The sequence below is a fragment of the Bombus affinis genome, chromosome 13 (assembly GCF_024516045.1).
Source record: "Bombus affinis isolate iyBomAffi1 chromosome 13, iyBomAffi1.2, whole genome shotgun sequence".
In the NCBI taxonomy this organism is placed as follows: Eukaryota; Metazoa; Arthropoda; class Insecta; order Hymenoptera; family Apidae; genus Bombus; species Bombus affinis.
In genome coordinates this window covers 10040008-10054524 of record NC_066356.1, presented here as the reverse complement: position 1 = coordinate 10054524, position 14517 = coordinate 10040008, and the positions used below count along the sequence as shown (strand labels likewise).

The 14517-nt window shown below is 28.6% G+C and overlaps 2 protein-coding genes and 1 long non-coding RNA gene across 6 annotated transcripts; 1 reads left to right on the top strand and 2 right to left on the bottom strand.

Annotated features, from left to right (window-relative positions):
* Positions 1-2591: 2591 nt before the first annotated feature.
* LOC126923608 (uncharacterized) lies at positions 2592-3726 on the top strand. 2 transcript variants are annotated; one of them, XR_007713237.1, is made up of 3 exons: positions 2592-2855; positions 3512-3628; positions 3701-3726. It is a non-coding gene; the product is annotated as an uncharacterized LOC126923608 (long non-coding RNA). The 2 variants fall into 2 exon arrangements; XR_007713236.1 differs by lacking the exon at positions 2592-2855 and having other exon boundaries at positions 2891-3628.
* A 761-nt stretch (positions 3727-4487) lies between these two features.
* Positions 4488-7259, bottom strand: LOC126923598 (succinate--CoA ligase [GDP-forming] subunit beta, mitochondrial). Its single transcript, XM_050737238.1, has 6 exons — positions 6724-7259; positions 6392-6491; positions 5726-6321; positions 5392-5526; positions 4972-5100; positions 4488-4845 (listed from the first exon to the last, which is right to left on the bottom strand). The coding sequence occupies exons 1-6, from the start codon at positions 6920-6922 to the stop codon at positions 4733-4735; spliced, it is 1272 nt and encodes a 423-aa protein (XP_050593195.1). The 5' UTR covers positions 6923-7259; the 3' UTR covers positions 4488-4732.
* A 340-nt stretch (positions 7260-7599) lies between these two features.
* LOC126923586 (contactin) lies at positions 7600-14406 on the bottom strand. Of its 3 annotated transcripts, XM_050737187.1 has the most exons (9): positions 14270-14406; positions 13994-14190; positions 12395-13249; positions 11938-12316; positions 11761-11863; positions 11154-11626; positions 10762-11040; positions 10050-10502; positions 7600-9967 (listed from the first exon to the last, which is right to left on the bottom strand). In XM_050737187.1, the coding sequence occupies exons 3-9, from the start codon at positions 13196-13198 to the stop codon at positions 8781-8783; spliced, it is 3678 nt and encodes a 1225-aa protein (XP_050593144.1). In that variant the 5' UTR covers positions 13199-13249; positions 13994-14190; positions 14270-14406; the 3' UTR covers positions 7600-8780. The 3 variants fall into 3 exon arrangements, with proteins under 3 accessions (XP_050593144.1, XP_050593147.1, XP_050593145.1); XM_050737190.1 differs by lacking the exons at positions 13994-14190; positions 14270-14406 and adding an exon at positions 13694-13828; XM_050737188.1 differs by lacking the exons at positions 13994-14190; positions 14270-14406 and adding an exon at positions 13454-13813.
* Between the last annotated feature and the right edge of the window lie 111 nt (positions 14407-14517).

Below are 14517 nucleotides of genomic sequence, written 5' to 3'. Positions count from 1 at the left end.
ATTGCACCGTATATAATTTTCCGCTCGGTGCAATTTTAAAGTTTATCCTTGTCAAAGTTACAAAATTAAATAATAAAATTTGTAAAACGTAAAACTCGACCCTGATAGTATAATAAAGATAATAATATATAAGATATATAAGGCATATAACATGTATAAGATATGTGTATTTAACTGTATCTGAATGACCAAAAAGAACTTGAAATTGTGTCGCTAGCGGATAACATCCGATATAGTAAGTATTGCAACACAAAGTCCTTTTGTGGAATAGTCACCTTCTTCTTCCTTTTCGGAAACGATTCCAGTTTTAGCAGCGGACCTTACGTTCCTTTTCAGCCGACTTGCAATCAAGAGTTAGGTCATTGATATAACCGCCAAAAAAAAAAAAATGATAGTAAATTGATATACATATCTCGTTTAAAATACGAGGTTATAGTGAATGTATTATTTAAAGCAGGAATCGAAATAAATAGCTTCTTCCGTCTTTTTTTTTTTTTTTTTTTTTTTTTTAATTCTGTTGATGTTTCGTTTAAGAAAATATCTGTTCCTGTGGAATCTTTATGGAAAGAAATATTACCCTTAGAAACTTTTTTATAAAGTGTTCTCATGCAACAGATACTTAAGAATCTATAGAATGAAAATTTCATGAGAACAAATTATCTTAGAACGTGTATTAAAAAAGATTTCAAAGGTATCAAATCATTCAACACTAATTTTACTTAACAATGTAACGTGATATCATTCATATGCTTAGTGAATAAAAGATATGAAAATCATAGCATGATTAATTCATAGTTTCATAAGTATTGGTCAGAAAAGAGAACTTGTCAAGAATAATACTTGGGTAACTTTTCTTTCAACTTAAATACACTGAAATACATAGCAGTTCTACCATATAATGTACAGATAATATTGTATATATAAATGTCATATATCCTGACTGTTCTTTTTAAACAAGCCTTGAATTGTGAATTATCTACGTAAATATTACAAATAAATAACATATTCGGAGTATCGATTTAACTCTAACGATAATCTAATATTACTATAGTACTATTGATTAAATAGTATTTGGTATTCAATAAGATATACAATAAGGACTTTCTTGATATTGCTGAACAAAATATCTGTTCCCATTGGAACTTATAACGTAAGGACTGCCAGTGGATATACATCTTTTATTATGCGGAGAACTGTTTTTAAACTGAATATCATTTGATTGGAGATGTCGCAAATTATCAAGAGATAATGAAAAATAATAAATTTTCTCGTTTTCTCGTTCGTGGTCGATTCCAAAATTCCCGATTCTAATGCATATTTCATCGGCTGTATGAGGTGACCGCTCGCTCCGACTAGTTTTACCGTGGTAGAAATAATGGCATATAAGTTTCGAAATTTGGCAAGCGAACATCTTCCGAAATACTACTGCATATGATATTGCATATGAGATTATTATACCACCCTATCCTGTTGTCGTTATTAAAAGAAATTCAGCAATTAAAACGACGCATATTACATATTTTGTGTTGATATAAAACGTATAAATAATTATTTATAATGGCCGATTTTATTGTACGCATGTATTTGGTATTCGAATTGAATGTTTATCAGCAAGAACAAAACTCTTACTCCTGATCCATATTTAACTCTCGTGATTCAATGTCTAAGTAACTGTGACTCATCACACGTTAGTGACGGACCTGTTTATGTAGCCGCGAAATGACGAATGCATAATTGTTAAGAACAGATCTTCGACAAACAAAATAGTTGCTTGTAACATTTGAAATCTACGAAATATATTAATTGGATCGATAAAATCATTTACTTAATTGTCACGTGTGTGATGTTTCAAAAACTGATAAATTTGTTACGAATATTTTGATGGAAACCACCATATTAAAACGTACATGAATGTACGAATTTAATATTTTATGTACGCTATGTTTCCTATGAGAAAAAATTACAGACACGTGAAAATAGAATTTATCTCGTCGATTTCAATGATCTTGAAATATTTTATGAAGGTCAATGTTCTGAGTAATCTTACACAGAACATCCCACGCAACTAGGACAGCTACATCTTTACGAAGACACGTTGTTAAGTTGCTTAGACATGAATGACAGAAAGAATGAAACACCAAAGATTATAAAAAGACACATAACTAGTGTATTAAATAACGTAAGGAAAGTATGGGGAAATATTTCAAGTGCTAGAGAGAAAATAATTTTGCAAATTCCAAACTCTAACATCTTTTAAATCGATAGTTTAAACGAATTGTGTGTAAAATATAACACTTCCGATTGAACTATACTTTCTCTCTCTCTCTCGTGTATCATATGTAAAAATACATGCAATTTTATAAACATCCTGTAATTTCGTTTTAGTTCCGTTCAAGGTAGATAAGCTAAATTCAATGACTTATTTACTTAATCGCTAGTAAAGTGAAGCTTGTATTATAAAATAAATGTATAGTATACACTCTCGTACACATAACTTGTAAACGGTATGTAACTTACAAGAACGATTAGGATTTCAAATAATTAAAATGTCAATACTATGAGAATAGTGTACTATATGTACATGTATATTGTATACGTGTACGTAATACGAGGTTAGGCATTATTTCAAAGTTTTGTCATTAGGTTCTAGATAATTGTCAAATAGGTAATCTGATCAGTGTAATAGGAAATTAATCAATTCCATGCTAAATTACGATGTGCCTCTTGCAAGTCAGAGCCAAAGTATTTTTAGAGTACGTAGACATACGTGTCTTTTTTCCAAGGTCTAATCTTGTGTGTGTGCAAAAGATAAATTTTATCGTGCAAAATACTGTTCAAGTTAAAAAGTACACAATGTGAGTACATATTTCATCAAAGTTCACTGAATAGAACAGATTAAAATGAATAGAGAAATAACGTGCATAGACAGTGGCTGTAGAAACATAATCACTGTTCTACGATTAGATAAGACAAATTTTACTGACACTAGTTCCGGTTAATAAAAATTAGAAATTGATTAATGGTATTTACTTGTACTAGTAATCGTTTAACTAAAATGCTTCTGTAAAGTTTTAGAAAAATGTTGGTAAGTGACGAGTTATCGAAAATTATTGCACAAAAGATTAGTAATAAATCAAGAGGAATAGGAAAAGAAGAAATTATTATAACATATTCGCAGACTATACAGTATGAAATAAAGTTTACCACGACGCTACATAATCTTGCTTCATAATTTAAATTGAATCAATCGTTAAAAAATTATACTTTCCAATATCTATTATCTTGCTATTTGTAACGTCAACGAACTTAAAAACCACTGTACGCATTTGTCGCATGTTAATTCTCAATTGTTTCACTCACGTGGCATGCATATCATTTCATATAATTATCTGAACCATAAATTGCCATTCATGCAATCACTGATTAACAGCGTTTATTAAAACATATAGATAAGAATCTTATTTGCAATCTCAAAATCATCAGTTTTGATTGAAAGTATCAAATTATGTAGCAAACAGGTAAACATTGGCGTGATAAAGAATGCATCTTCTCCCGTAAATGTAAAAAGCTTTTTAATTGTGACAAAATTTCTTAAAATTATAGAAGAAGAAAATGTATAGAATAAAAGGTAACGACTGTTTTTCTTTTCTAAACGATAAACATTGTTAGAAAAATACTTTACACGCTACCTTATTTACAGGATAAAATGGATCTATTAATAAGGTATATATTCGCACTAGTAATTCCCTTTTAAATATGATTCACAGTTTTACACTTTTAATATACATTAAAACACAAGCACAATTTACATTTGAACGATGTAATAAAGAGAAGAAACTCTTTGCACTGTTCGATACGATTTAGAAAGGTTTACTGACGTTTACCGCCACCGAATTTGGAAGAGAGGGAAAATGTACCGAACAAACTCCGAGAATAGCTATCCCCTCGTCTTCAACCCTCCCACTCTGGCTAGCAAACTATATATACACACGCCGATCTGTCTGTTTCTCTCGCTATCCCTTTTCCCAATTCCTATTGTCCATTGAAACTTTACCATTTTACTTAAACCTATTCTTACTACAATGTCCGTCGAACTTTAATTCAGTCTAATGGCATCATCAATATTTAATAAATACTTATAGAGTAGTCGTCCACTTTCTAACGATAAGAACATTCTTCTATCAGATATAACAAGTTTTGAAGTAGAGATATAAAAAACTACATATGTTATAATCATAAAAAACATGTTTAATGATTCTTATAAAATTATAAAACAATATAAAATTAGCTTATTTTAAAAGTATCTATATAAATATATTCCATTTATTTATTTATTTATTGAAAATGTATAAAATATATGCAATTATAAATTAATGATACTTGTTTAAGGGTATTAATAAATAAATTAATAAGGCTATTTATTAACGAGAACAGAGAAAACACCTATAACAGAAGGAATACGATATAATAATGAAGGGAAAACAATATTTTGGTACTAATAATATTTAATTCAATCATTGATAAAACAAACCACTCGTTTCGCGGAAACGTAAAAAAAATACAAATTAAAAGGTTACTTAAATAATTTACAAGCAATAAACTAAAATAAACGATATTATTTTAAAAAAGAAATAGAAAAAGTAATCTTTGATGTGTTGATATTATCTAGATATGTACTTGAAGCAAAAATTCCCAGTCTTAATAGATTTAATACACAAGAATGTTACCAAACTTATGTTTTTGCTGAAGAAACTGCTTTTCTGGCAGCCTCATCTAAATCATTTGCTGTAACAATTGATAATTTGCTCTCTGCAAGAAGTTTCTTTGCTTCTGTTACATTAGTACCTATTTTAAAAAACATAGTGAACATTATTAAATCATATAAGAATAAAAATAAATAAATAGATAAATAAATAATATTCTATAACTTCTGTAACAAAATTACAAAGTAAATAATAAGGAAATAATTACCTTCTAGTCTAACAACTAATGGAATTTTAAGCTTTAAATTATGAGATGCCGCAATAATTCCTTTTGCTATTGTAGCACAATTTACAATACCTCCAAATACATTTACAAGAATAGCTTTTACTTTTGGATCTAGAGATATCAAACAGAATATTTAAAGTTATTTTCTTCGAAAATATGTGAATATAATTCACAGAGATAATATATCTGATAAAATCATTAATTAAATTTCTTACAGAAATATAATAAAATCATGGAAACACATTACACAAATCACATTCACAAGTTTAAGAAATCTATTCAGGCCATTATGTTACATATATAAAAAGTAGGAAAACTTCAATTTTTTCGATTTTTTTCGATTTTTTTCGATTTTTTTCGATTTTTCGATTTTCCTACGAGTCTATTATAGTAAATACATACCTTCACTAAGAATTCTAAATGCTTGATAAACCTGATCCTCTTTAACACTTCCACCCACATCCAGAAAATTTGCTGGAGATCCACCATTTAATTTAATTATATCCATAGTAGCCATTGCCAAACCAGCACCATTGACTAAATATAATATATAATTTTGAATTTTATGTTAATTAAGAAGAATAATAATATTCTGTTTAAAATACATTACATAAATTTTTATGAATTAAAAATTAAACAATGATTATTTCAAAAATTATTCCTTTCTTTTATATATATATATAGTAATATATAATATATAGTATAGCAAATATTATTACCATATTATTAAACATACCCAAACATCCTATGTTGCCATCCATACCAATATAATTCAAATTGAAACGTGATGCATCTGCTTCTCTAGGATCTTTTGTACCACTGTCTTCTAAAGCAAATAAATCTTGTTGTCTAAATTCAGCATTATCATCGAATGCTATTTTTGCATCTACTGCTATAACTTGTTTATCTGTAGTTTCAACCAATGGATTAATTTCAACTTGTAAAGCATCAATATCTACAAATAGTTTCCACAAATTTTTTAATTCAAATATTGCTTTCTGTTGTATTTCTGAATCCACAAAACCAAGAAATATGCTAACATCTTTGGCTATCTCATCATCAATGCCATAATATATGTCAAGAGGTACTGTTTTTATTAATTCTGGATTCTTTTCAGCAACTGTTTCTATATCCATACCACCTGATGGTGAAGCTATTAATACAGGACCATTGTGTTGTCTGTCCATAAGAATACAAATGTATGTTTCACGTGCAATATTTACAGATTCTGCTATCATAATTTTTTGTACCAATATACCATCTTTTGAAGTTTGTTTTGTAATAAGACGGTGACCTAACATATTTCTCACAACATCTATGACAGCTTTATGACTATTAAAAAATATGCAATAATAAGTAATACACATACTTTTGTATTATATATCATACTATCTACACTTACTCTTTTGTAAGATGTACACCTCCTTTGAAACCATTATCAAACCATCCTTTCCCACGACCACCAGCTAGTACCTGAGCTTTTATAACATACTCATCTGCACCTATAAAAGTAAATAAAATTGCAACAGCTTCATTTAAAAATAGAAAGTATAAGACATATCTATGTGACTAATAATAATAAACTATTATAAGATTAAACTAATAAAGAATTAAATTTTGATAAATTAAAATGCTATAATCAAATCTATATCAATAATTTATTATACCTTTATACAAATGATAATTAAATAAACAAGTAAATTAGATATATTAGAAATAGTGAAAAATACCAACTTATTTTTTGTAAAGCAGAATTCGCTTTAGTTAGATCATCCACAATAGCAAAATTTTGTACAGAAACTCCACAATCTCTTAGGAGTTCCTTACTCTGATATTCAAGTAGATTCAAGCTTCTCGTTTGTTTAGTATTAAATTTTAAAATTTTATTCAACACTTGACTTGGACATAACTTTCGGTTTGTAAATCGTAACATGTTTAATTTTAAAGATAAAACTTTATAAAATAACAGTGAAAAATGTTCTTTATGAAATCCTCAAGACTATTCACGATTCTCAGTCACCGGCATTAATTCAAGATACAATTTATCTCTGCAGAATATGTTTACAACAATTCTTTACAAAATAGGAGTTATCATTTGTATCTTAAGAGTAATCATCGATTTCTAAAATTAAACTATATGGACATTATCTCAAGTATAACTACAATTATCTCTTATAACCTCTATATTAAACTAAATCTGTATGTATTGACAATAAACTGATATCTACTGCCAGATTACTTTATCTGCTACTACGTATGTATATATAATATCTATCCAAAATATTTTATAAAAAATGAAATACATGATATTTAAATAATAAAATATAAACTTTTTATTATTTTAATCCTCGCAATATATGTAATATTTTTAATATTCAAATTAATCAATTCAAATATTAAATTTAAACTAGTTAATTATCTTTTTAATAAATCAAATAAAATAATTCTAACTTTTTTATTTAAATTTTATTTCGAAGTCTTTAGAATCATTAGTAATTTATACTTATACTTTTAATTTAAAGATGTACATATATAGTTCTAATTATAAAAAATATTCTTCACAATTTTAATTTTAGTCCAGTTATTAATAAAGGATAAGGAGTAAACTGATTTTTCTTGTAAAAAACATATATAAGATTTTATTTATTATTAATGTATTAGTATAAAAAGCTATGTATCCTATTTTCACGAATTAAACATTCTTACATCAATAAGTTATAGCTACCAAAATTTATTATTTTGCATAATTTTAATTTTCCGAGTTAAGTAGGATTATACAAATAATAAATTTTTTACATAATTGAGTAACAAATTTTTATGCATTATGAGATTTCTTTTAACGAAGATTTTTATTATTGTCTATACAAGAATATAATATTAAAAAATATTAATATGATAATTATTATTTACACATTATTTGGATATTTATTCATGGACGGATAAACATGATTTCTTGTATAAAAAAATTCTTAAAAAATCATTTGTTCATAATATCATAAAGTCTAAATAATTTAGAAAAACAATATTAATTTATATAAAAGTTTATATGTTATACTTTTATAATAAATTATTTTCAAGAGAAAAGTGGCAAACTCTTCTTTTTTGCAAAAATAACATTGATTTGTATAGGCACCCTTGTCTACAAAATGGTTCTGCTTAGTACTTAAGTACTTCCAGTACTTATTTTATTTTTCTAATAAAATGTATTTGTACCACTTTTCCATTAAGCTTTCCATTACTTTTATTCTTAAAAGAACAAGTACTTGTTAAAAGTATTGAGATTTCACTTCATATTTCACATTCATATTCATATCAACATTACCATACCAATGTCATAAATATTTTATGAAAATCATCTACTGTCCATTTAATGTAAAACTTACTAAATATTACAATAAACTGTATTTTGTTCAAGTGAGCTCTTTAACTTTAATGTGTTATGTTATTTGTAAAAGTTTTGGATATGATTAATATTGTCTAGCAATGTTAGATCTGGTTAGAAAATAATTAAATAATAATGGTATCATAATTTGCACAAATATTTCTCAACAAATTAATGATTTGAAAACAGCAAATTATACTGGTCAATTTCTATCTTTTCATAAAAATATTTCATACACACGCGCGCGCATACACACATACGTATTCTCTCTCTCTCTCTCTCTCTCTCTCTCTCTCTCTCTCTTTCTCTCTTTCTCTCGCGTTCAATTTCTTACTAACAGTTTAGTAAATCTGTGATATATCAAAAGTATCTTATACTCATACTATATGTATTCTATACTATATGTATACTATATGTATTCATAAATTCTCAATAATAATAACAATGATATACCTAAAGCAGCATCCAAAATTTTATTACCAGCACTGCTTCTGAAAGCAGCTGCGTCGCCCATTTGGAATGTATGAGTTGGACTCGACATTCGTCCATCTCCTCCATTGCTAAATGCAAGTACACGTAAATGATATGCCTTTCCAGGGCTGAGATTTGTGATATAAGCTTCTAATTTCGAGCCACCTGGTATAATAGTATCATTCGCGGTGCTCATATCTTGGTCTAGCTCCCAAACACGTATTTTATAGCCTATTAATGGTTCTTCTTCTAAACTTGGTTGTACATAACGCCAAACAACCCGAACTGTTGAAGGATTTACTCCATATACATTGACAGAAGATGGTGGTTTTTGCGGTGCTTTACGGAAAGTTCTTTCTAAATATCGTTCACTTTCAGGACCCTCTCCCGCAGAATTATACGCCATGACTTTAACATAATAATAAGTATCAGGTTGCAAACCAACTACAAGAGCCCAAGGTCTTGCACTTCGAGATAAGTAATATACTGCATCTTCCTCTTTATTACTTTCTTTCCAATACTTTATTCTATGGCCTATTAATTTGCCCCGTATTCTTTCACGTGTCTGTTCAATTGGCAACCAACTAACTTTTAAGCTAGTACTATTGTAGCCATGTGCTATAACTTGCTGTGGAGCTACTTGGGGCATATCTTCAGCACTAAATATCGTAACTGCATTAGAAATTGGTCCAAAACCTAATGCATTAGCAGCTTGGACTTTAACTTCGTATTCTGTGTAATAATATTGTTGTTGTATCTGAACAACACTTCTCCCGGCATTACCATAGTCTTTCAAAGATAATGACTGAAACTCGGTTTCGTGATACTTTTGACGCCAAAAAACTTTGTAGTAGATTCCTGGACCATTTTGTTCAGATGATGGTAAAGGATCCCATGTTATTGTAAGATCTCCGATTTTACCTCCTCCTCCGCCTATGTTGGATGGAACTTTTGTTGGTTTATCAGATGGTGTACTGTACTGTGGGGAGGGTGATGATGGTAAACTGTATCCTAATTCATTAAAAGCAGATACACAGAACTCATATGTAGTATAAGGATTTAAAACATTCTCCAAATAAGCCTCTTTTCTACCATTATATCTATCTACTTCAACAGCAGTTATATCTGAAATAACATTTACATTATGTACGTTTTTATTGAAAAAATCTATGTGATCAAAAACCATAAATAATTTTATTATACATACTTTCTATAATATTAGACCATGTGTGATTCCAATTTGTTCTTGCGCTTACAGTATACATAGTAATGGGTTTGCCATTAAAAGCACCATCAGTCCAACGTAAAGTTGTAGAAGTTTTTACAATATTTACAACTTGTACACCACCAGGTGGTCCTGGTGGTCCCTCTATTGTAACTGTCGTTTTACTAGAAATTTCGCCTACTGCACTTTTAATTATGCATTGATATTCTCCTGCTTCTGCGAATGTAGCGTTTATTATATTAAGTTCTTCTCCATCAATATGCAATCTAGGATTATTTATTAAATCCTCGTCTCTGATACGTAAACCATTATGTTTCCAAATATAAGCTACGTCTAGCATTTCATCAACTACTTCCCCCATGCAACGCAGTGTTTGATTTTGCATCACTGCACTTGTAACGTGTTGTGGTAACTTTTCAATAAATTGTGGACCACCTTTGATTTAATAAAAATCGATATCTTAAATACAATTCAGTAAAACTATAGTTGTATCGAATGTTCGTGAAATCATAGAATCGTGAAATTCCGTTATCAGAAAGGAGTTCAGTAAGTTTAAAATATAAAGTAACATTTTTTTATTTGGAGCTCTATTTCCGAGAAAATTGATTTTGAAAATTCGTCAAGTATGTCTGATTTGATTTAATCTACGTTCGATTTCATGAACACTCGTATGTAATGAAGTATATTATCTTACGTAATACTATTAATCGTCCACGAGTGTCATCGCTTCCATATTGATTTGTTGCAGTGCAAATGTATGTGCCTTCATCATCCCTTGATACTGGGCTAATTATTAGATTACCAGTTTCTAAAATTTTACGTCTACCACCAGAACCAATTACATTTCCATCTTTCTTCCAGACAAATTTTGGTCTAGGTGCAGCTTCAGGATTACAGAATATTGTGACATTGCCTTTTTCTGCTGCGTAAGTCTCGGGTTCCATAGGCCGTTTTTTAAAAGATGGTTTTAATGCTAAAATTTCGGAATGATATTTAAAAATAATAATTTTTGAATATGAGTCTTTTTTTAAAAGTTACGCGCACATTTCATTTCTATTGAAACTATATATCTAAATAACAACTTACATAAAATTCGAAGTTGTGCAGATGAATACTTTGTTTTTAACTGATTTCTTGCACGACATTGATACATAGCTTGATCTCGCTCTGGATCTAAATATTTTATACTTAAGACATTATCTTGTATAGAATATCGATCTCTATCTTGTGAAGGAAGTGTTTCCATATTTAAGATTTCACCATTTCTAAACCAACTATAAGAAACATCTGGTATTCCAAATGCTTCACAAGTCCAAGTTAACTCTCCTCTATTATCCATATGTTTATCTACTAATGGAATTGTAAAATTCGGAGCTGCTTGAATAGTTAGTCTTACAGAATTTTCAATTGCTGATCTGTCATTATAAACTCTACAAGTGTATTCTCCTTGATCATCAACATGTACTTTTGGAATTATTAATACTCGATTATAACTAGTTGTGTATGATCCACGTGGCAATGATGCACCTCTTCTTGTCCAATTGTATGATGGAATTGGGCTGTGTTAAATTGAAAAATGTATTATGTAATAAAATTATATACTATTTCACACAATAATAACAATTTACTGATTTAAATATTTTAAATTACTGGATGATATAGTAAATTTATTTTGAGATACAATTATACTTACTATCCAAATGCAACACATTCAAGTCTAACTTCCACTCCTGCAATTGGAGCATCTGGAAATGCCTTTGGAAAATTATCAGAGAACTTTAATTGTTGGAAGGAGGCTGAAAATAAAGAGATTCATCAAAATATAAAATACTGACTGAAAAAATGAAGACAATTAAAGGAATATAATTACAATGTGGGTCAACTCTCAAAGGGAAAAATGGCCCATTACGACCAGTATCAGAAGCAACACTTTGAACATTACAAGAATAATTGCCACGATCAATCATTTCCAGTGCAGAAAAATAAAGTGCTCCATCATGAGAAACAAAAACACGTTTATCTTCTTCCACAAAATTGGGGAAATAGTCACGTGCCCAATAATATTTGACTCCTGGAAAATGTTGTGGTGGATCACAATATACAACTTTACCCCAATTTTGTTCTCCACGTTCTTCTGAACGTTTTAAATTAAATTCCAATATATACCCAAATGACAATTCCACACTTTCAGATATAATTGTACCAAATTTATTGGTTGCTTTACAGTGGTATGAACCTCTGTCTTCTGCCTAAAAACAATAAATTAGTGTTGTGTAAATAACATTTTCTTTTAGTATATAATGATTATAATCCAAGATATTATTTACCTGATCAGGTTCATAAATAATTAAAGTGCCACCACTGACTGTATATCTATTATTATTTAGTGGATCTATTTTTGTTGCAATGAGTCTGTCATTCTCATAATCTTCTTTGAACCATTCATATGTTGGTGCAGGATAACCACCTGCTAAGCAACTCAGTGCAACATCATTGTTTATTTTTCTTTTTGAGAGATCAAATACTTTATCAATAGGTTGCTTGATAAAATATGGTCCTCTGGGAATTTCACGAGGATTATCAATTTCAATACCATATTGATAAGTACGATCATCATCTACTAAGTTATACAAATTAGAAATTGGTGCTTCACAAATATATAAGAACCTATCTCTACCAGTTACTTTTTCCAGTCCCCATCGTTGTAAATTATTATGATAAGAATACACTAAATAATCTTCTCCAAGTGTATTATCAACTGGTTCAGGTAAAAATGCATTTTCCATATTTAATAATTGAGTATTATCAGCTTCATTTATCCAATTTCCATTCTGATATTTTATACCAGTATACCATTTACGGTGTTGTGGATCTTGCCATAATAAATGATATAATATAAATCCATGTTCTTCTAAGGAATTAATTGTAATAAGATCACTCCGATAAGCTTCACAATTTTTTTTAGCTTCTTGTCTGTCCCTAATAGGACTCTTTATGAAACGGTAACATGATTCTTGAAATTTTATCCAATGTTGTGGACACTGATTTTGTTCTCCATATAAGACATTTTGTGCAAATGTATAACTTGTTACAATAAGAATGTATGTTATAATCTCTGATACACAATACATTATTAATTCAATATAATTGAAAGATTATAAATTTATCAAATTAATGGTAATCTGAAAAAAAAACATTACATATTCTATTATAAATAAAATCATTACATATTCTTTTTAAGATCGAATGTAACAAGTGATTAAGTGATTAAACATAATACATCTGTCAATCAAATGACTTTTGTAATATTTGATCTTTTTTATGATAAATACAAATACTATCAAGGAAAATGTGTATTAATTTTTATATTATTAATCATTTCTCACCTTACTTTAATATAATTTATATTAATTATGACAAAAATAATATAAGTAATTTAAGAAAGAAATTAGCCGTTTTGATGAAGAATAATGTTGAAAGAATTTAATTACACTACATAAAAGCATATTATATTTGACCATATAAGCTAGGGAGTGGCACTATAATCTTAAAGTAATTTAATATAATACTTAATGTAGTTTAGACCTTTGCCTTTTAAAACTGTATTACTATTAACTATTTATCACCTTTAATTAGTTTCTATTTATGTATGAAATATTATAAATTGTTATTTAATAATTGTAGAAATTAGCATCTTTACTGTTGACACAACACATGAATAAATGTAAACCTTAATACAATAGATACATGATATCAAAATTATGTTCCAGGAAATTACCATAAATTGTAATTTAAAATTTAAAATCAAGATGATACAAAATAAAATGATTTATTACATAAACTTTAATATAATAAATATTTTGTTACACATATATAATTAATTCATACAACACAATAATAGATATCCTATTTTGCTGAGAACAAACCTTTAGTACATACGCTCCGATCTATTACTAATAAGGGTGGGGTCCTCTATCACAGATGAGCAGGGCTATTGCCGATGCAATGTTAAAAAGGTCAGCCAAAAAATGGATACAAGAAATAAGAGTCTCCAGCGGCCAACGGTTGAACTATACGCACATTTTTTCTCTAGTACTCTTTGTAGAAGAGACGTACATATGCGCTGTGAGCAGGGAAATATTTCAGTTATTATCGAAGGAAATTTTTCTAGAGATAACATCAAATTGTCAAAATTGTGTCACCTCCTCTAATCACATTCTCTGTTATGTTATGGTCTTGATAAAACATCCAAATTTTGGCGAAAAATTCCTTTGAGAAACAGAAAATTTTAATTTCCGAAATCCTGGGAATCTGATGTCAGTTCCTCTAATGTTATATTCTCCTGATAAAAATACCGCTATTTTTATTTTTATATTCCGCTAAGGAGTGCCTCCTTATTTTAAAAGATTTAAACGCTTTGTTTATTTATAAAATAAGATTATATTATTTA